This window comes from Saccostrea echinata, unplaced genomic scaffold (assembly GCF_033153115.1).
Source record: "Saccostrea echinata isolate AGI-Se365-2 ecotype Australia unplaced genomic scaffold, CSIRO_AGI_Sech_v1 ptg000014l, whole genome shotgun sequence".
NCBI classification, from domain to species: domain Eukaryota; kingdom Metazoa; phylum Mollusca; class Bivalvia; order Ostreida; family Ostreidae; genus Saccostrea; species Saccostrea echinata.
Window position 1 is genome coordinate 14,635,300 of NW_026889763.1, and position 23,602 is coordinate 14,658,901.

Here is a 23,602-nt window from a genome sequence, read left to right on the forward strand (position 1 = left end):
TCTGAACTCTAAAATCTTTGAAAACCCTTGAATGGAGGTTATTTATTTGAACTTCCATTATTTTCAAACAACAGATTTAAATCACAGGGTGACATTTCTCATTGCATTGGGTTTTATGAAGTTCTCATTATAAAGCCTGACACATTTTGTCCAAATAAAACAATTTGCATGTCGACCAAGAATGAGAGGTGCTTACTGCCTATCAAATAAGAAGTCCATGGGCCACAGCCTTCTCCAAGACACAATTAAAATACGTAAATAAACATATTCTCTGATTGCAGCCTTGAGTACCTACTATTTATTTCCTATAGTTGCATATATCCATTATCCGTATATATCCTCCCCTCTCCCCTCTGGGACCATAAATTTGTACCATTATGAATTTGCATGAGGATATTCACAACTGATCTGTCTCATCATGGCATGGCTGTTCTTGGGTCTTCGCTTTATAGCATTATATTGTTAAGTTTTTTTCTAGGTATAGGACATCCTCTCCTGATTCCATCTTTCTCACAGCAAATCAATAGATGAAACAGTCCTATGCCAAAATAATATTCCCTACATAGTAAAAGATACAGGTATTTTGCATATGTGATTGACCTGACGTCACAACAGCCGTATCAGCTTCCAGGGTTGATATGCATTCTGCTTGGCTGATCTGAATCAAAAGGGCTGATACGGATTTATATAACACCATAAGTAAACCTTTAAAAACAGTATTATGATAATACTAGGGTTGTTCAAGTAATCCAACCTATTGATAATCATCATAAATGTGGGAGCACTTAATTTTCTTTTCTTTTCACTGTTTAGAAGTACTATTTAAAAACTCATAATAGCCGAAAAATGCATGCTTTTACCAATAATCTTCGAAAAGAAATTCAATTTTAAAATAAGCATGGTCACTACATTGAGCTGAAAACTGTTTAAAAATGGTCTCTGCTAAGAAGATGAATCTGAGGGTGTATATAAAAACTGTAGAACAAATATAAAGATGTAGTTGTAGGTGAATTAAAAAAAAATAATGACCATCAAATTAAATTTCAAAAAATCAACTAACCATATCCATAACGTTTTTTTTTTATTTATGTCATTATACTGAACATGCATTCTTGTCAACATTTCTGAAGTTCCAGTAGCATAGACAAGTTTCAGAATTTTTTTTTTTTTTTTTTTTTTTGTAAAACTTTATTTAAAAAAAAAAGAGAGACATTCTAAAATACACAATCAAAAGAAATTATAGTTTTTTATGCTTCAAATTGGTCTCAGGGATAAACATGATTAGATCTAAACCTGGATTGAGTTTCTTCTTTTGTATATGTGAAAGATATTGACTTTTCATTGTTTTATTTTACATGTTTTTTTTCAATTCTAGTTTGAAAAAGTTTAAATATGAAATTCATTAAATCTAAGCCAAAAAAGAATTTTGATACACGTTTTCTTACAAAAAATACTAGATTTAGAAGCGATCCTATTTTACATTATCGTGTTGCACTTCTGACATCTGATATGTATTTTATTTAACATTGTTTTAAAAATTATAACACACAATACCAGTAACTCAAAGTTTGTAAATCAGTTGGTAATTTTAATATTTTTTATCATTTACGGCAAATTTTTCATATTTTCTAGACTTCAAAATATGATTATTTTGCTTGTGTATAAAATATTTTAAAATATATCTTAAGTGAAGAAAACTATTCTGCGACTTGACTGTAAAATATCCAAACAATATCTGTAATTTGATGATAGACATAATGATTTGAACTACAAATGATATCAAACATTTTCTGCAATTAATTTTTTAGTGAAGATAGATGAAGATCATTGATAATTATAGAACAGTTTTGTTGCACTCCTGACTGCAGTAAAATTTAAAATTAATCTCATAGAACGCAAAAATTCATAAAGTGTTGGCAAAATAAGATGTAAGGAAATCATGCATTTATTTATGGTTCAATACGTCATGATTAAAACACATAGAAGTATTTAGTCTTGGCTTTATATCTTGGATTATATCCTATGTATGTCAAAAAACTAGCTAAAAATATATTTAGAAGACAAACACCGTAAGCAATTGAAGACAACCAGGTATATACTACTCATCGATTGTTTCTTTATATCTATAGATATTTGATCAGCAATAATTCTAATAATTTTGATGCAAGTCTTTAAAGTAGAATTGTGAAACATGAATTACATCAGCACATGTTCTGTTGTTTCAGTGAAATTGAGGTGGAATTACCTGAATTTTATAACAATTTTTCAGTTTTTTTTTTTAAATTATTATTATTTTCTTTTCAAAGAAAAGATAAAAAAACCCCTAGATTGATCAAATTAAAGAACATACAGATTTCAATAATAAAACTTCATAATTTAGTACTTGATTATTCATACAGACCATTATTGATTAAAGAATATTTATTGGTATGAATAGAAGTCTTTTCATCGTTTAACTTGGATCTTTAAAAAAAATGTGTTGCACTCCTGACCATAGAAATATAGATCAGAAACACAGACAGACTCTGTAATTGATAAATTTATTTTGTAAAATAAAATGTTCTTTGTGTCTTTATATTACAAAATAAAAATCAGAGAAACATATACTAATAAAAGTTTTTTCCCATGCTGGTGAGCAAAACATGCACACCTGACATAATTTGGTATGCACAGATACTTGACTCTCATTAATGCTAGTTGTGAATTACCTAACACTTTAAAGTTTTTAATAGTATACCAGTAATTGTTGTACACTTTGATCGATTGATTGATTAATTGTTGTTTAACGTCCCATTCGAGAATTTTCACTCATATAGAGACGTCACCATATGCCGTTGAAGGGCTTCAAATTTAGCCCTATAGTCGGCACTCAGGGCCATTGAGCAGTGAGGGTTCTTTATCGTGCCAACGCCTACCGGGACATGGAGCCTCGGGTTTTAAGTTCTCATCCGAAAGACCCGTGACTTTCACTTCTAGTGCCGGGCGCTTGTCGAAAAAACAGTCACTACCTATGTTAACGTCTTATGTTTGACGCTGATTTATCAATAAAAATGGAACTCGTAAATATACTTACCTTGTCATTGGTCATTTGCAAAATTAATTTGTTAAAAAACAATCTGATTGTACACACAAGTACTCTAAAGTTGACATTAAAAAGATGCTCGAGTTTCTCATTGACAATATCTATGTGGTTTTTGGAGATCAGGTCTTCCAACAATCTATTGGATTTCCCATGGGTACCAATTGCACCAATTGCGCCCCGTTATTAGCAGACCTATTTTTCTATTCATATGAAGCAGAATTTGTTCAAAATCTTTACGTGAAGAGAAGAAAACACTTGCTGTGGCCTTCAACTCCACATTTTGATATATCGACGACGTATTGTCAATTAACAATGGTTATTTCCATTCATATGTCGACACGATATATCCCAGTGAGCTTGAGATAAAAGATACCACAGAGTCTGACACATCTGTTTCATATTTGGATATTTTACTAGAAAAAGACGTTAATGGTAATCTAACAACAAAGCTTTATGATAATTGTGGTGACTTTAACTTTTCAATCGTCAACTTCCCTTACTTATGCAGCAATATACCATATACAATGACCTTGTCAACAAATACAATCTATCATTAAGTCAAATGCTGACTGACCTTTTTCATACCATTATTTACACACTGAATTGTGGAAGGATTTATCCGGTTTTTGTTTCCCGATCATGAAAAGGAGCACACGGCGGGTATGACCGGTCGGCAGGGGATGCTCATTCCTCCATGGCACCTGATCCCAATTCTGATGTCTTAGAGCTCCGTGTTTGTTCTGCTCTTATTTTGTAATGTATAATGAACTTTTGAGCTCGAATACTGTTCATTATCTCCACATATTTCATGCATCCGACTATGTAATACATTGATTTGTCAGCATAGTAAAGCTTCTTTGTTATATATTATATAAAGTGGACTTGATGATATAAATGGAAGACCTAATGTTTTAGGCATCCAACTATGTAGTATTTTAATTCGACAGCATATATAAAATTTCTACATATAAAGTGGGATGAATTATATAAAGCGAAGACTTAATGTTCTAGGCATCCGACTATGTAGTATTTTAATTTGACAGCATAAAAAGCTTCTATACTACACGTCATATTAAGTGGACTTAATTTTTGTTTGTTTGTTTGTTTGTTGTTTAACGTCCCTTTCGAGAATTTTTCACGCATATGGAGACGCCACCACTTGCCGGTGGAGGGCTACAAATTTTGACCTATACTCGGCACTCAGGGTCATTGAGCAGTGAGGGATATTTTTCGATCCAGCATCTACTGCGACGCGGTTTATTCGGTCTCATCCGAAGGACCGGTCTCCACGTCCCATAGTGGGATTCGAACCATCAACTCCTTAATCCGCGACTCTAGAGCAGACACTTTAACCACTTCGCCACGCGGGCGACAAGTGGACTTAATAATATAAAGGGAAGACTTAATGTTATGTAAAATTGACACTATGATGCATATTTTGTAACCTTAAGACAGCTGTGACGTTCCATAGCAAAGCATATATTTTTTAAAACAACATATGTTTTGTTCAATCTAGGCCTGTAAGAATATCAGATATACTTTTGCCAGAATATACTTTATATTAGAAAACTAATCTAAATTACGGATGTGTCCATTCAAAAACGTTGCATTTCCCAGGATGGATATCTAATTTAGGAGAACATTTGTTTTTGTAGTTGTTGAAACCAAATTCACAGGGACGTTCAATTTTGGGGAAAAGAATTAACTAAAAGAAGCCCATTGGCCACATCGCTCACCTGAGCACTTTGGCTAGGAAAATGCAGAAATCAGTGTCAGTATTAAAAAGTTCAATTATAGAAGTGGTCCTAACATATCACCCCGGTATGATTTGAACAAACTTAAGTATAAACTAAGAAAAGTTGTTTTTTTTTTAAAAAGAATTCCTTCATGTTTGGTTTATTGTGCCCCCGCTCTACCCACGAGAGACATGGTTTGAACAAACGTGAATCTGCACTACATGATGATGCTTTTGAATTAATAAGACGAGGCTCTGCTGTTCTTTAGAATTTTTCCTATATATCCTACGTATAAATTTGATCACCCACTGTAGCCCAACCTTACCTTCGGGGTCATGATTTGAACATACTTGGTTGAATCTAAGCTACCGGAAGATGACTGTATAATTATGTTTAATGATGGCTTTGCTATTCTTGAGAATTCCCATGTAAAACTTTGATCGCCAATTGAGGACACACCCTAACCCCGGGTGTCATGATTTGAATAAACTTGAATCTATTCTACCTGAGAATGCTTCCACAATTTTCATATTTTCTGGGATAGTGGTTCTTGAGAAGATTTCTAAGAGATTCCATTAATTTTTCAATGATTCGAAATAATCTCTCCTTGGAAAAAGGCAAGGCATTTTATTTGAACGAAGTTGAATCCCATTTACCGAAGGGTACTTTGTGGTAAGTTTGGTTAGAAGAGGCCCATTTCTTCGTAATAAAATGGCCCTGTAGATATACCAATTTATTGCCTAATACCTTATGTTCCATTTTAAACATCAAGATAAAGTAGAGACTTAGTGCTTTCATTTCCAATTAAAAATTTTCTCCTTAAAGTCCAGGTCTTGGAAAACAAGCTTAATGGAATTGTTCTTTAATTTTAAGGAAAACAGGTATATATAAGTACCTTCAGAGAAGAAAAATAATATGAGTGCACCCTCTGATCTAAAAAATAAAGCATGATTTGCAATCCTCAGAATCGGGTCTATCAGTAAATAATTGCATACTTTAGATCAGAGATTGCGCTCTATGTTAAATATCGAAAAATAGCTTGACTGTTTTTGTAGAATTTTAGGATATGAGGAAAATGACATTTCATGACGTCATAATTCAGAAATGCCAGAAAATTACGTCATTTTTGGTAGATTCGCAATCGCCAAATGTCTAAATGAAATTTAATGCATTGTCAACTAAAACTAAGCAGTTTCAGTTTTTCAGAAATTCACAGGGCCAAAAAAGGCCCTAAGTGAACCTTGTTCTTTAGCACACTATTTGTCAAGATATGTCATGTGGTGGGATTCAATTTTGTATAAATCTGATGTCAATTTCCTTTTTTCCGTGCCCCTGTCCGTACCTAATTTCCGTCACAGTTTTTTCAACAACTACTCAATGCAGGTGCTTGAAATTTTAGCACACTCTTTGTTTAAGCATGTCATGTTTTGTACAAATCCAATGTCAACTTCCTGTTTATCCATGCGTCTGTCCGTACCAAATTTCTGTCAGTTTTTTCAGCAACTTCTCAAGGCAGATGCTTGTAATTTTAGCACACTCTTTGTTTAGGCATGCCATATGGTGGGATTCATGAGAGTGTATAATCTCGTCAGAGCGGGGGCATTACTAGTGAACATTGGCTCACAGACTTCTTGTTTAGAGTTGGGCATTTCTCTGTCAACTTGCAAATTAATAGAAAATTCTATATCTTTAAAGTACAATTATTTGTACTTAAGCATATAGTAAAAATGTTTTACATAGTATTCTGTATATCGGCAAAATTATTGGGGGCACGCCCAACACGCCCCCCCCCCCCGATTCCTACGGTCATGAGTTTTCATATCGTCTATACACACCTTCCAACCTTATCAATATTCAGGGTCATGAACTCGAGGGAGCATTCATTTTGTCCGCAAAGAGAGACAACTCAAAAATTATATTTTTTTTTATCCATTTAAAATATGCTCTTAAAACAAGACAGATATTTGTGAAGTGTGTTTCGTTAAAAACAATTATGATGTTATATCCATTAATTAATCTTAGGGTCACATAAATAAGATTATTTTACAAAAAATCAATTTTTATATGTTGAGTCAATATAAACATAACAAAATAGTTCAATAACAGTCTACCTATTTTGTGTACACATATGTAAAGCTCAATTTAATAAATTCTGACTTTCGGGTATATTTGGTTGCATTGTACAGGTCCGGTACATGCAAATATATTTGAAGGTAGCTGTAATAGGTTGGGTGGAGGATATTGACCTATATAGGTCAGTGGTTATAGCACCTGACTAGTGATGCAGGGGTCATGGGTTTAATTTTCAGTCCAGGAATACATTTTCTCCTTTCCTGTTACATATCAACACAATAACATGTACATTCCATTAATATTTTGTTAAATGAACAAATGATACAAGTTAAGTTAATCAATTAATATATATATATATATATATATATATATATATATATATATATATATATATATATATATATATATATATATATATATATATATATATATATATATATTTATATATATATACCGTACTCGTACAGAATAAATGACAAAGCGAACAAACGATATGTATTCATCTTATTTACAAGAATTATTTACAAGAAATTTACTACTACATTTAGAAAGGACTATGGACTGGTTCAACAACAAACGAACTTGTAAATTAGAGGGCATATGTTAATACACTTAGAAATGAAGAATATTTTTTTTTTTTAAATTGACATTCCTCACAAGCTTCCTAATTTTCAAACAATATTTGATATACATAATAAAATAGTTACTACTTATAGCATATTGTTTTCCTTCCTTCTTGAACAGATTAAAAAAAATAAAAGCCATTAAAAAACTAGCATTGTTTTTTTTTTATTTTACTGATTATTTGATTTAAAATACGTTTGTAGTTAAAATATATAATACATTTATTTACATAGATCATTTTAAGACATTATATTTCATATTGCAAGTAAAGCATTCAATCACCGATTCATTTTCTAATGAAATGACGACCCATCATTTAAAAAAAAACACTGCCTCTAAATCAGACTTGTTTTGTGGGCGTTTAAGGAAAGGTAAATTATGCCATGTTTCTAAACACTTTGACAATTCCTATCTCATTCCCAACCCATAGTGTAGACTTACACAGGGATAATGAGGTCGGTGTCTTTACTTCATTCTCTGTCAGTAAGTGCTTCAAGAAATCCCCGTCAGGATTCAGTAGGTGAATGAGATTGTTGTCTGGGTCAGTAACAGTTATGTTACAGAGGGAATCACACACGACATCATTTGGACGAAATCCATTGGTCAAGTCCTGACCAAGGTAAATAAACATCAGATGACCGGAGGAAGAAATGATCAACAGCTCACTTGTTGTTTCACTTGTTCGGTTGACAACACAAACATGGGTGTTTCTATTCTGTGTAACTCTGACTGGTTGTATAAACAGTCTGGTTTGGTTGTCTTCAAGGTATTCGTACTCTTTTATAACGTCACCCTTCAGTGATAAATGTCTCAAAAGACGCCTACTGCTTGATTCCAGTTTGAAGTCCTCCGATTCCATGTCTATCAGTGTGACCAGAAGGCCACCATCCACTGACTGACAGATCCCTAGTGGTGTTATAGTGGGTCCGTGCAGATGACGGTTGTAAAGGTTCCTGAATATGAGAGAAGGCTCATGAAGCTGCTTGTTGTAGAAAGACGAGCGATAGAGTTGTTCTCATAGTTGGTAAAGTAGACATCACTATTTTCGCCCACACACATATCATAGGGATTGATGGAGAATGTCTGAGTTTTCTCACCTTCTTTGTTTACTCGTGTTGTTATCCTGTCTGATTTAGCATCACAAACGTAACAGTCACCCTCGTTGAATGCCTCCAGAAGAAATATTACATCATCTCCGTACTGAAATGAGTTTGTTTCAGTGGCGCTGAGTTCGTCTAAATCAATAGTATGTCCGGTGATGGACCTCAGCAAATCATTTGTGATTCCCCCTCTTTTGTATCTCATTGAATGCTCACAGTTCTTCATATTAACGTCCAAGTCAGATAGAAGTCGTTTCAGTTCTCTGTGATTATCAATAAAGCCGTAATCTAACATTTTACTTTTGTTCTCTTCTATATATTTTACAGTGTCAGATAATTGTTTTCTCTTCATTTCTAACTCAAACTTCACGCGATCAACCTTTGTATTCTTCGTCCTTAGATTCTCTTTCAATTTTTCTTTGTGGGAATTCTTTAGATATTCCAAACTCGTTGATATTTCATCAAAATATTTTAACAGCTTTTTTATCTCGAGATCACACTGTATTTTATTTTCTTCGATTTGTTTTGACGCCTTCTCTATCTTTTCATCAATTTTTGACAAATCCCCTTCCTTGATTGTTCTCAAATATTCAAACAGATTTCTTCTCCTTAAACTTGCTATTGTAGCTACGGTATCCCAGTTGTGATCTATGTGATCTGTTTTTGCACATTTTGTACAAATGAACTCATCACAGTCTTCACAGAAGATATCAATACGTAAGTTGTGTGTCCCACATGTTTGAATATGTTCTTGAGCTTCTAGTAAAAAACTGCCCGCCATTCCTTTATGGACAGGCGCTTTGACACATATTACAAATAAAGTGTGGTTCTTTTAAGGATACACCAAAGGTTTCCAAATGCCAGAATTTAATTTGCATGTAATTCTTTCATTATCAAAGATAACATAATAAAAGTATATATCATTTGAAAGCTTGTTAAATTCACTATTTAATTATCCTAATTAAAACTTTAATTAATAAATCATTTAAAAATTATTTAAATATTAATGTAAATTTTAGTGCATAAATATTTTATAAATCAACTTTTTTGTATTTAACCCCTCAAAGTGGTCATTTTGCCTCAAGATAGATTAAAGATTGAACTTAAAAACCGTATCTCAGATTTTTGATAGATCTTCTAATTCAAAAGTTACAGCCATTTGCACTTCAATGTTACCAATTTATTGGCCTAATTAACATTTCCCTCAATAATTCCAAAACTAAGCTAGATATCAAAAATCTGAGATACGGTTTTGTGAACACACATTTGAGAAGCAACCCATCCAATTTTCAGAGAAATTGGTCAATAAATAAGGGAGCTGAATCTTTTGAAATAATACCACAAACTGTCTGATCTTACTTTACAGTAGAGGGCAAAAACCCATTACACAACAAAATCTGCCAAAGCTAGGAATATATGACACCTTGGAGATTCAGCTTTGGATACCTGTCACTTAGCCATATTTCCTATGCATATTCACAAGAATGGGAGGTTCTTTTCTGTATTTTGATGCCTTTAATTAAGTAAAATAGGTTAAATTCTGAATCTGAAAGATTTCCCGGCAAAATGGCAAGAGTTAAGCTCAACCTCCTATTTTATGGTCATCAGTGATCTGTTAGATCTCTTTCTCTAAATCTAGAGTCCCTGTAGTTTAATTACTGATAACCTCTGTGTGACTAGTGAAGAATTCCCCAAGTGGCCACAGTGATTTATTGCGTCTTTCATGAGCAGGCAGTCACAGATCAAATCAGAAGCTTCAATAACGGATTATTCACATGTGGTAGTGTTTATGTTTCATTATTGTTAAATAATTAGAAAACCATTTCATAATTACCAAGAATTTTACATGCATTATAAAGCAGTGATTAACTTTTTTTCTTAGCCAAAAATCTCAAAATTGTTGAAAATCTTGAAAAAAGCCTTTGGTGTATCCTTAAAACCGTTATGTAAAATTTTGGCATGTTTAACAACCGTTGATGTGCTATGCAGTTTGAATAGAACAATTACTGATAAATAATTATATGCATTTCAATTAAAACGTTTTAAGGAGATTTAAATTTGTGGTATAAAATTTAATGCAGGTTATCGTGTATGCAGAGAATACTTTGAACACTAGGTTAGTCGATATGATCCTGTGTTCATCAATGCAAGAATGGAAACATTCATGGCGAAATATTACGATACAAAGAAGGAAAGTTAACGATGAAAAAGCTTAAGTCATCTTGTTTGACATACACTTTAGTTGTTAGTTGGCCCTTAGTCAGTAGTAAGTAAAACATTCAAATATGAAGCAGACTCTTTAATTTCGAGTTCGCTGGGATATATTTAGTCGACATATAAATGGATTGATTGATTGGTTGTATTTGGTTTGTGTCCCATTCGAGAATTTTTCACTCATATAGAGATATCAGCATATATCAGTGAAAGACTTTAAATTTAAACTTTTAATCGGGCCATTGAGCAGTGACAGTATCAATGCCTGTCGTGACACGGGGCCTCGGTTTTTAAGGTCTCGTCCGAAAATCCCGGAACTTTCACTTCAAAGTGCCGAGCGTTTGGCGAAGGAACAGTTGCAACCTGTTCGACTTAGACCAGTCACGGTCGGGGTTTGAACCCACTACCTTCCGATCACGGAGCGAGCTCTCTACCGACTGAGCTACCGTGACGGTTACAAATGAATGGAAGTAAGTGTTGTTAATTAATAAAACATCTTCGATATATCTGTCGATTTGAAGGTCAACAACTGTTTTTTTCTCATGTAAAAGTTTTTGAATGAATTCTCTTCATGGGAATATAAAAACAGGTCTGCTTATAAAGGAGCATAATTAATGCCAATCGAAAATTCGACAGTTTTTTTTTTTTTTTGAAGATCTGGTCTTCGAAGACTACATAGATGTTGTCAATGAGGAACGTCGGCATCCTTTCCATATTAATTTCAGAGTACAGAGTGTACTTGTGTGTAGATCAGAGTGATTTTTAACAATGTAAAATTGATGACCAATCACAAGAAAATTTATGAATTCCATTCTTTTATTGAGGAAGCAGTAGTCTATAATATATAAAAGGCTAGTTTTTAATAGATCGTGAGGTGTAGTGAATAGAAAGTGTAGGAAAGTCATACGTTGTGATGTTAGTGAGAATCCACATAAGGTTTATATCACTTCTAGAATTTGCTGTAGCACATTACTTCTGAAGTTTCTCCTTAACAGCAGTTAATATTTTTTGTAAGGAGTATAGACAGGGGTTTGGTGGAGCACTTGCTGGACCTGGCAATGTATCTTTATAAGTATCTTTACGCAGTTTAGGAATTCACTATAGGTAGGATAGATCAAATAGTAGTCACCTTCGATGATGGAATGTTAAAAGTATTAAAGATTGACATGTGATTTTGATGAATTTTGCATTCAATTTTATTGAATCTGGATCCGGAGCTATAAGTTCAGTCAATCTAGCAAAGATATAGGTTCAACATCAAACTGATTTACAGAGATTATTTAAGGAATAACTGTCTAATTTTTTGGTTTTTGAAAAGTACTGCGAACCTGATGAAATCTTACAAATAAATTAGGTTTATCTATATTTAATGTAGTTGAGCAGCAAAAATTCAACCGAAGTATTCAACAAATGTAACAAATGTATTTTTAGCAATTACTGTAAAAGTGAAAAGTTTGACGAGGAGGAAACATTGACGAATAGCTTTAACTCGTCAGTTTCATCTCGCCATTTTTTTTTTTTTTCATTATCGTTCATCTATAAATTATACAAGTCTAGAACTCGAAAATAAAAGATTTATGTATAGGAAAAGCACTTTTAAAAATAAATCTTGAGTGTTCACGGAGACATAAATGATATATTGTTATTTTTGGCAGTTGAATGTTTAAATGACGGTTTTGAACGGTTAGTTATGAGCTTGAATTATACCTTGTAAGAAATATTTGACAAAAGTTCATTTGTAGCCAAGGGAGAGACAATTTTTGTGCGTGTAAGGAAGCAAAGAAAGATAACTCCTTTTTGTCTTGGAAGGACAGTGAAAAAATCGTCAGTTTCCACTCGTCATTAAAATCGACAAACTTTCCTTTCGCCAATAGTTACCACTTTTACAGTAGGGAGTAGAATCTATATTTTAAGTTCGCAGCACAGAGTGTTAATAAATAATCATAAATTAAACTTAGATTTCTAATTTGGTTATGCCCTTGCAAATTTGGAATTTATAGATGACCTCAATTACTGCAAGCATATTTGCTAAAATCACGTGACAAGTCAAAATAAAACGTGTAACCGTCCTCAACATGCAGGATTGAATCGTATTATATTTGTCAGGTATTATTAAAATCCAAAGAAAAAGAATCGCCAATTAACTCTACTGCGAAATTTACAATGCAAGTATTATTGTTGTTTAAAAAACTTCAATGACGTCACCCATTGTTATTAGTCTACGTATATCTTACCGATTCAACCAGCACTAGTTGGATATTTAAAGATCCAACTGACCATCAGTTGGATATTCAAATATCCAACGGCCCATCGGTTGGATATTTAAATATCCAACTGTGCATATACAAACATAATTAAGCAATGAAGAGAGTTTAAAATGTATTTTCAATGCAAATAAAAAAACAATTACTCCGAATTTGTCACACTATTAGAATTTGTCCAATGCACACAGAATTAATCACTTTGGATTTATCACACCATTAGAATCGTGTTAAAAATGTACGTCCAATGCTCACAAAAATTACAATTCCTCCGAATTTTCACAATGTTAGACTCTTGTCGTCAATAAAATATCCAATACTTATCCATGTTTTTTTTAACAGAATGTTTCCGGTATTTTCTTAAATTTTGAAAGTATCACATTTTGGCACGCTTTTAAATACATTTTTACCTTGAACCTTAAACCACATCACTTCCTGTTGCTGAATATTATTTCAGGGGACCGTTATCAGCAAATCCTCTCAGATTATTCGAGGTTCATCTCTGATCTCATACTTTTCCAGCATACTTCCCAAAACAATTTAATAAATTGACAGCCCATCTATTTTTGATACCTTTTTTATTGCAGATCTTGATATGGAATATTTTTAAAGCAGGTTCCGCATAACACCGACAATCTTTTCATCTGTTTTAGCACTACTAGAAGTATTGTCCGAGTGGAACTCCATAAGATTAAACCATTTTTCCCCAACAAATCATCATCTTATATGTAATGATAGATTTCCAACCTTTTATCAAAATCCTGTAGTTTTCTTCTGCTTTCAGGTCAAAAGTATTCAGAACACTATCTGAACCTCTGTAAATTTACTTTGGATTTAAAACTATTCTTCATCTGATTTCATGACTGTTCAGTACAATGGAAAGGTTTGAAATGACATTAACACCATGCAGTTTCATGCTCAAGAGTCAATGAATAAAAGGGGTGTTCGATTAGGGTATTGTATTGTGTCACTGTTGGATATCTAAATGGGCTAGGTCCTATTGTATTACAGCAAAGTTGGATTATGAATGGGTAAATGTTTCTTTGGGGTCCACAGTAGGGAAGTTTTTTGAGTAAGATATAAATAACTCGATAGTGTTGAATAGTTTAGAGAAAACATCCCCTCCTCGGGCCTTCGGCCCTCGGAGGGAATGTTTTCTCTAAACTATTCAACACCATCTCGTTATTTATCCATTACATAGCAATAAAGCAATTACCACAATCACCTGCATATGGAGTTTATGTCTCCCAGTTGACTCAATACAAAAGAGCATGATCTACCTATGAACAATTTCTAAAATGCAGCAAACTCTTGACAAATAAGTTGATGATACAAGAATATCAACTGTCTCGTTCTAAACTCAACATTTCATAAATTCTAGTGTCGATACATTGACCTTGTGAGCATATACAATCTATCGTTAAGTTGGATGTTTGACGTCTTCATACAAATTGTTAAACCATTTTTTCACACTGATACAGAATTTTTCGTTTTTCCGATCATGACAAGGAGCACATGACGAGATGCTTAATCCTCCATAGTATCTGATCCCACCTGTGTTTTCAGAGATCCGTGTTGGCTCTGCTCTTAATTTGCATGGTTTAAATGGACTTTGATTTTGAAAAATTGATTTCTTTCTGATTACCAAGAGAGGGAGGGAAAGGAGACACGATTCAAAACTTCTTGGCTTGTCTCTATCAGCCATATATTCCTGTCTTCGATTTACTCTTAAATTGTCATATGTATCATATGTATTAAAAGTGTATAAATTTCTGCCAGTGGGGGCACCATATTGTAGATAATTTAAGAGGTATGCCGGTAAAGTAGGAGTTTTTGACATTCTATGTCCTGTCTAAATCGTAGCAAAATAATGTTCTAAGAGATATTTCTACACAAAAATTCATAAGATATAACACTGGAGTAAGAAAGAGAAAAAAAGATAACACTGAGAGAGAGAGAGAGAGAGAGAGAGAGAGAGAGAGAGAGAGAGAGGATTACACTGGAGGAAAGAGAAAAAACAGATAGCACTGGATGAAGAGGATGAAAAAAGATAACAATGAAGGAGAGAGAGAAAAAAGATAACACTGGAGGAGGAGGAGAGAGAAAAAGATAACACTGGAGGAGGAGTAGAGAGAAAAAGATAACACTGGAGGAGGAGGAGAGAGAAAAAGATAACACTGGAGGAGAAGGAGAGAGAAAAAGATAACACTGGAGGAGAGAGAAAAATATAACACTGGAGGAGGAGGAGAGAGAAAAAGATAACACTGGAGGAGAAGGAGAGAGAAAAAGATAACACTGGAGGAGGAGGAGAGAGAAAACGATAACACTGGAGGAGAAGGAGAGAGAAAAAGATAACACTGGTGGAGGAGAGAGAGAGAGAGAAAAGATAACACTGGAGGAGGAGAGAGAGAGAAAAGATAACACTGGAGAAGGAGTAGAGAGAAAAAGATAACACTGGAGGAGAAGGAGAGAGAAAAAGATAACACTGGAGGAGGAGGAGAGAGAAAAAGATAACACTGGAGGAGAGAAGAGAAAACGATAACACTGGAGGAGAAGGAGAGAGAAAAAGATAACACTGGAGGAGGAGGAGAGAGAAAAAGATAACACTGGTGGAGGAGAGAGAGAGAGAAAAGATAACACTGGAGGAGGAGAGAGAGAGAAAAAAAGATAACACTGGAGAAGGAGTAGAGAGAAAAAGATAACACTGGAGGAGGAGTAGAGAGAAAAAGATAACACAGGAGGAGGAGGAGAGAGAAAAAGGTAACACAGGAGGAGGAGAGAGAAAAAGATAGCACTGGAGGAAGAGAGAGAGAAAAAGATAACACTGGTGGAGGAGAGAGAGAGAAAAAAGATAACACTGGAGGAGGAGAGAGAGAAAAAAAAAGATAACACTGGAGAAGGAGTAGAGAGAAAAAGATAACACTGGAGGAGAGAGAAAAATATAACACTGGAGGAGAAGGAGAGAGAAAAAGATAACACTGGAGGAGGAGGAGAGAGAAAAAGATAACACTGGAGGAGAAGGAGAGAGAAAAAGATAACACTGGAGGAGAGAGAAAAATATAACACTGGAGGAGTAGAGAGAAAAAGATAACACTGGAGGAGAAGGAGAGAGAAAAAGATAACACTGGAGGAGGAGGAGAGAGAAAACGATAGCACTGGAGGAGGAGAGAGAAAAAGATAACACTGGAGGAGAAGGAGAGAGAAAAAGATAACACAGGAGGAGAAGGAGAGAGAAAAAGATAACACTGGAGGAGAAGGAGAGAGAAAAAGATAACACTGGAGGAGGAGTAGAGAGAAAAAGATAACACTGGAGGAGAGAGAAAAAGATAACACTGGAGAAGGAGAGAGAAAAAGATAACACTGGAAGAGGAGGAGAGAGAAAAAGATAACACTGGAGGAGAAGGAGAGAGAAAAAGATAACACTGGAGGAGAGAAAAAGATAACACTGGAGGAGGAGAGAGAAAAAGATAACACTGGAGGAGGAGGAGGAGGGAGAGAAAAAACGATAACACTGGAGGAGGAGGAGGAGGAGAGAGAGAAAAACGATAACACTGGAGGAGGAGGAGAGAGAAAAAGATAACACTGGAGGAGAAGGGGAGAAAAAAAGATAACACTGGAGGAGAGAGAAAAAGATAACACTGGAGGAGAAGGAGAGAGAAAAAATAACACTGGAGGAGAAGGAGAGAGAAAAAGATAACACTGGAGGAGAGAAGAGAAAAAGATAACACTGAAGGAGAAGGAGAGAGAAAAAGATAACACTGGAGGAGAAGGAGAGAGAAAAAGATAACACTGGAGGAGGAGGAGAGAGAAAAAGATAACACTGGAGGAGAAGGAGAGAGAAAAAGATAACACTGGAGGAGAAGGAGAGAGAAAAAGATAACACTGGAGGAGGAGGAGAGAGAAAAAGATAACACTGGAGGAGAGAAAAAGATAACACTGGAGGAGAAGGAGAGAGAAAAAGATAACACTGGAGGAGGAGGAAAGAGAAAAAGATAACACTGGAGGAGGAGGAGAGAGAAAAAGATAACACTGGAGGAGAAGAGAGAAAAAAGATAACACTGGAGAAGAGAGATAGAGAAAACGATAACACTGGAGGAGGAGGAGAGAGCGAAAATATAAGACTTCAGAGGAAAAAAAGATAACCCTGGAGATGGAGAAAGAAAAAGGATAACACTGGAGTTGCAGAGAGAGGGGAAAAAAGGAATGGACTGCAATCTTTTCTTGAAAAGGATGCCATAAATCCTTTTTTTTAAAATCAGTTTCGAAAAAGTGTCTTTCCTCGGAAAAATTTTTCAGCAAGAAAAAAAAACATGATTTACATAGCCACCATTTTCAGTCACATATTTTTATATTATTAAGCCAATGATTAGTTATTCATAGAGATCTCTTGTTATTGTATAATGAAAATTTGTCTATGATGTTAATTTATCAAACATTAATATTTAATGTTTCCATAATGTTTATGAATTTGTTACTATTGTTTAAAATGACCTAAAGGTGCATTTTATCGACTTATTCAAAATTTTCAAAATATCTAAAATCATAGAAATAATCATGAAACAAAAAACGACATCAATATATCCTTTGTTATGGAAAGACAAAACACTGCCTCACAAAGTAAGAACTTTTATTTAATTCAGTGTTCAACAAATACATATATATAATTCTAACAAGATTTTACTTATGTAATATTTTCATAGTTGAAATATATATTTAGTTTTATGATCCATATAGAGGATATTCAATGTTTTGTAGATGAATATGGAATTTATTTCACGAGTGGGACAGGATTTTTTAAATATTTTCACGAGTGCGAAGCACGAGTGAAAATATCAAAAAATCCTGTCACACGAGTGAAATAAATTCCATATTCATCTACAAAACATTGAATTTTCTGTTTATTACATTTTCTTTGATTTTCCCTTTGTCTCTGTCTTAACACAGTGTCATAGGCTTGACGTCATAGTTGAGCGGTTGAAACGTCATAGCTTAGAAGTTGTGTGATTGAAAACATTAGATAGCATGGATTTTAGCAACATATCTAGGAAGAAATTTGCAGTTTTAGCTCTATCAAGATGCTTAGTTACTATCTCTATCTTATGACAGGCCAGAAATTATTTTTACTTACTTTCATATCCTTTCACACTGTGAGAGAATATCATTTTTGGTATCCTTTCACACTGTGAGAGAATATCACTTTTATTCAATAAATAAACCACAGTAATAAAGATATATATGTAATTCTAACACGGGTTTACTTACTTTTTATTGATGAAATTGTGCTTATATCTAGTTCAATGATTCACAAATACGTATGTTATTCTAATACAATTTTACTTTTTAGGTCACTTGAATCACTCAGGTGTCCTATTGCTACATATGTACCTGTTTTCGTCCGTCGTCGTTAGTCGTGCATCATTCGTTAAAATTCGAACATTGTTTGCTTCTTCTCTGAAACCGCTTAACCAATTTTAACAAATTTTGGTATATAGCATCTATGGTAAGGGGAACCAAAAATTTGAATTTCATGGTCCCTACACCAAAACCATAAAAATTAATGCAATATTTAAAAATATTCTTCCTTACTGCTGGACATCAAGAGTTATACTATTGGCATGATTGTTATAAGCAAAGAGTCCTCTACCAAAATTGTGAAAGTCATGGTCCCTGCATGGGTCAGGTATTCTGGAGTTAGAGTGGGTCTCTATTGATCATATAGTGAAAATGCATCATTTCTTTGAAAATCTTCTTTTCTGTTCCTGAGTATTTAACAAAGTAAGTGCATGGTAATGATGAGCGAGAGTGCCTCTTCCAAAATTTAGAAAATCAAAGCCCCTGGATGAGGGGTTCAGGTGTTGGACAGGGTTCTATTGATTTTCTTTTATAGTAAAATGCATTTACTTTTTTGTAATACTTCTTCTCTGCTCCTGGGTATTGACCCAAAAAAAAAAAATAGGCACATGATTATGATTAGCAAAGGTACCTCTTACAAAAATTGCGAAATGCATGGCCACAGGGTTAGGGTTTCTGGTGTTGGGGTGGGGCTCTAATGATGAGATAGTAAAAATGCATATTTTTTATTTAAAAAATCTTCTCTGTTCCTGGGTATTTAGCAAAGAAACTAAGTTCATTGGTATGATGAGCAAGGATGCCTCTTCCAAAATTATATAATTCATAGGGCCTGTGTTTAGGGGTTCTGGTGTCAAGGAATACTTCTATTGATTAAATAGTGAAAATGCAATAATTCTTTGAAATTCTTCTTCTCTTCTCCTGGGCATCTCTAAGGCAAACAAAGTACAAAGATGTAATAAGCAAGAGTGCTTGTACAAGATTTGTGAACTTTTGGACCATGCACTGGGTCATTTGCTCTTGTGCTGTGCAGGGCTCTGTTGATATTGTAGGGAAATTTTTACTCTACTGAGAGAAGGTATTCTCCTAATCTATTTACCTATTTTAACAAATTACTGCAAACAATGTAATTGATGGGTCAAATTGAATAAAAGAAATACACAAGAAATTTTAATGTATTACATAAAAAAGTACTTTCATAGTTTTAATGACCAGGTAGACTTGTAAATAATAGATAAATAAAATGAGACAAAAAATATCTTATCTTTGTACGGTGTATACATGTATTTTTCAAAGACCAAGAAAAGCCCATGTGTGAGGGAATGAGAAGGGTTTACTCCATGTTCTCTAGCACTATTGTTTAATATATAATATTTCGCTTATATTTTGTTCAATGATCCCCAAATACATATGTACTTCTAACAGGAGTTTACTTACTTTTTATAGATGAAATGTGGGTTACAAAGATTACATGTGTGATTCATGAACAAATATAGACAATACAAAGATAACATGACGTATAATATTCATCCGTTTATCCGTAGATTGCAAGTCTTTTACATAGTTGTGAAATTTAGGCATGAATGCAAACATAAATTTTGTAAGCACCAAATGAAAATAAAGGGTTCAGCTCCTATTACATGTACTTTAGAAAATTTTATGAATATGGAAATAAATTTGAAATTTAGAATGTCACTTCTTGTTAACTTTTATTGAAATGAAGTTTTAGTTACCTAATATTGAATCATATTTGAAACTTCCTGGTGTATAAATTTGCAAATATTTAAAATTAATTTTGCCGTGGTTAAACAGCAACGTAGTTGTATGTCTCTCATAGACGGAAGAATCAAGACTCAAATACAGAAAAGAGATGTTTTAATTCTCTCAGAGATTATTATGTACGTAAAAGTTGTAAATACAAACTATTATAACAAGAAAATGTTGTGAAAATTCACCTAGTAAATCAACTATTACTATTATAACATGTATAATGTTAATTTACCTGTATAGACAGGTCGATGGTAAAGAATACTTAAAGAAGAAAAATTTTAATGTTATAACTGTATTCCAATAAGTTTTGACCACATTGCTTGAACATCATCAACAAAGCAATGTACAGGTACGTAGCATGCGTCGTTTTTGAAACCGTTATTGAAAGGGAGGGTGGCAGAAAAATAATTGACAAGATCTTAAATTCAATTTCGTGTTGAGGGTGGGGGTTACGACGTTTTTGAGAAGAATTTTTTAGGATACATTATTAAGGAGGAATTCACCATTAAAAGTGTGTCTATGTGGAGGATGGACATTTTCATACTAAATCAACAGTAAAACATATTCGGATAAAAAGGGGCAGACCCCCCTCCACCCATCGATATTACATGCCTGATGTATAAGTGTATCTTAATATTCCCTCGCAGCAAATTTGCAAGGGGATACAGTAGCTGGCAAGTAACGTCTATGCGTTCCTAATTTAACTGTGTTATGGGCATGACATATGGATTGAAAGTAGCTTAACAATTGCTACAGTGGGTGTAGGCGACCATAGTTATGTTTTAGTTCACATGAGCTGAAAACTCAAGTGAGCTTTTTTTTATCACTCCTTGTCTGTCTGTAAACTTTTCTCAATTTTGACTTCTGCTTGAGAACCGCTGGGCCAGTTTTAACCAAACTTCGCACAACACATTTTGGGGGAAAAGACTAAATTGTTAAATTTAAGTGCCAAGTCCCATTCCAAGGGAAATAATCAAGAAAAGGTAAAAATAGGGTGGGTCATTCAAAAATCTTCTCACGAACCACTGGGCCAGAAAAAGGTGAAACTATGTGAAAGCTTTCTGACATAGTGTAAATTCTAAATTGTTCAAACCATGGTACCCCGGTGTAAGGTGGGACCACAATATAGAAAGTTCTGGCTTTTGTAGTACAAGACTAATAGGGAATCAAATTTAAACATTGGAATATATAGGAAAAAGTCTTTTAGAATCTTCTTCTCAACAGTGAGGATAAAAATTCTACATTTGAATATATTGGAACGATTCTTTATAAAGCTCATCTCAAGAACAGCTTTGAAAGCTTCCTGGCGTAATGTAGATTTGAAATTGTTAAAAACCATGCCTCCCGAGGTATTGTGGGTCATAATAGGAGATCAAAGTTTTACATTGGAATATATAAGAAAATTTTTAAAAACTCCTCTCAAGAATCACAATAGAACCATTACTTAGCAAACATTTCCAAGTTGTATGGATTTATTTATTTTTCAAATTACAGACCCCCGATAAGAGTTGGGTTAAATTGGAATATTTTTTTATAAGGCATGTATTCAGAAAAGGGGTGTTCTTCTCCCTAACTGCAGAGCCAGGTTATTGAAATATTGATATTAAAGCATCCTCATGTTGTAGAGTCAGAGACCACTCCTTAAAGTTTGAGTGGGGTCATAACATGGGGTCATAATTTTTTCATGGGAATATAAAGGAGAAATTATTTTAAAGTCATAAAGGTTACTCAGGTGAGCATTTTGACCCATGGGCCTTTTTTTTTTAATTTGAAGGTCATAGTCAATGAATGGAGTATTCTGATGTTGTTTGGGACATTTGTTCTGAAAAAGATTCTTAACTTTTAGAAGACATACAAGTTGAAGCAGGCAGAATTATCACTGGATTAAGATGTAACTTTTCTCGTTCAAAATTGTATGATGAATTAGGATGTGGTCTTCTAAAAACAAGGAGAAAAATTCATAAGCTTATATTGTTTTATAAAATTATTAATGGTTATTCTCCTCAATATTTGTATGATTTGATTGAACCCTATCGCCCATCAAGTCATTCTTATAATCTCAGAACCAATGATGTACAATTCAAAATTCCTAATATTAGAACAACATCTTATATGGAAAGTTTTCTTCCCTCTACAGTCAAACAGTGGAATATCTTGCCAGATTAAATGAAAAATGCTCCTGGAATATGTTCATTCAAGAGTCTTTTCAAATCCTATTTTTGTAGAAAAAGTAATGAACTTTTTCATTTTGGAATAAGAAAATATAATATAATACATTGTCAGATAAGGAATAATGCTAGTAATTTGATGGCAGATTTATATAATCAATGTTTAGCAGAAACTCCAATGTGTGAACATTGTGCTGGCTGTATTGAAGATGCCTACCATTACTTTTTTGTATGTCCAAAATATACAATTCCAAGAGATGTACTTTTTCATTCAATACATAATGTTATAAATTGTAACCATATCTTTATTGATTAATATTTGTTACATTAAAAAGCATTTCAAATTTCCAAAAATTTTGACTGAATGAAAATATTTTAGCAAATACATAAGCCTTGAGTTTTGTTTTGTTTTTTATAGATACGTCGATACATTTAAAAAAGTAATAAGATTCATCCCCAATTTCATTTCAATTACATAATTTACAAAGTACAGTTGTATAAGAAAAAAGCTAAAATAAGTTAAACAGTAAACACATTCGTATTTGTTATTTTCTTTGGGTTGATTTAAGTGTAATGTAAAAAAGGAAAAATTCAAGGAGGATGCACACTAATTCTAAATCCGTCACTTACTTCTGAACATTGCTTGAAAATTAAGACGTGGGTATAATTATTCATTATTTTCAATGAATGTACTGAGTATATCATCGACTATGTACTTATACATTAAAACAGTTGTCATTTTTCAGTGGATCAATCCGGGAGTAAAATTGTAATACGTAGTAGAGACATTTTATAAAGAAGTAAATAACGTAAATAAACAAACAGTTATTCTAATCTAAAAAATATTCATTAATTTTCAAATAAATAATTTTTTAAATGTCCAGATATAATTAAGCGATTACTCAGGTTGTAAAACCGTTGAGTTTTTCACTGAGTATTTCTCAAGTCTGGGAGTAAATTTCCAGAAATGAAACCATTGCACGTAAAGTGTTGACATATCTATAATTAAATTGATACTAATTAAAAAGTAATTGGCAACATACCTCAATGTATAATGGCATATGGCAATATTCTGATAAGATGCCATAATTCAATTTATTCTTTAAAAAAAATATTAAATTGTTGTGTTCTATTTCAGTGATTTATCTGAAATTTTCATGGTTTTAAAGATATATTTGTTACATAGCTTCTACCTTGTAAAAAAGGGGTAAAAATATATGAAAAT

At 33.5% G+C, this 23,602-nt stretch overlaps 3 protein-coding genes across 3 annotated transcripts; 1 reads left to right on the forward strand and 2 right to left on the reverse strand.

Moving 5' to 3' along the window:
* Window positions 1–7,891: 7,891 nt before the first annotated feature.
* LOC133186515 (uncharacterized) lies at window positions 7,892–8,374 on the reverse strand. The gene has a single exon (XM_061321750.1). It carries the CDS (start codon window positions 8,372–8,374, stop codon window positions 7,892–7,894), a length of 483 nt encoding a protein of 160 aa, XP_061177734.1.
* Window positions 8,375–8,430: 56 nt separating this feature from the next.
* On the reverse strand, window positions 8,431–9,396 carry LOC133186516 (tripartite motif-containing protein 75-like). Its single transcript, XM_061321751.1, has one exon. It carries the CDS (start codon window positions 9,394–9,396, stop codon window positions 8,431–8,433), a length of 966 nt encoding a protein of 321 aa, XP_061177735.1.
* Window positions 9,397–14,902: 5,506 nt separating this feature from the next.
* LOC133186517 (uncharacterized) lies at window positions 14,903–16,599 on the forward strand. Its single transcript, XM_061321752.1, is given in 3 exon segments — window positions 14,903–14,913; window positions 15,675–15,774; window positions 16,501–16,599. Coding segments are annotated over 3 exon segments (210 nt in total).
* Window positions 16,600–23,602: the final 7,003 nt, after the last annotated feature.

Coding starts and splice junctions, on each gene's coding strand:
- LOC133186515 (XM_061321750.1), bottom strand. CDS start 8,374: ATGGAATCGGAGGACTTCAAACTGGAATCAAGCAGTAGGCGTCTTTTG.
- LOC133186516 (XM_061321751.1), bottom strand. CDS start 9,396: ATGGCGGGCAGTTTTTTACTAGAAGCTCAAGAACATATTCAAACATGT.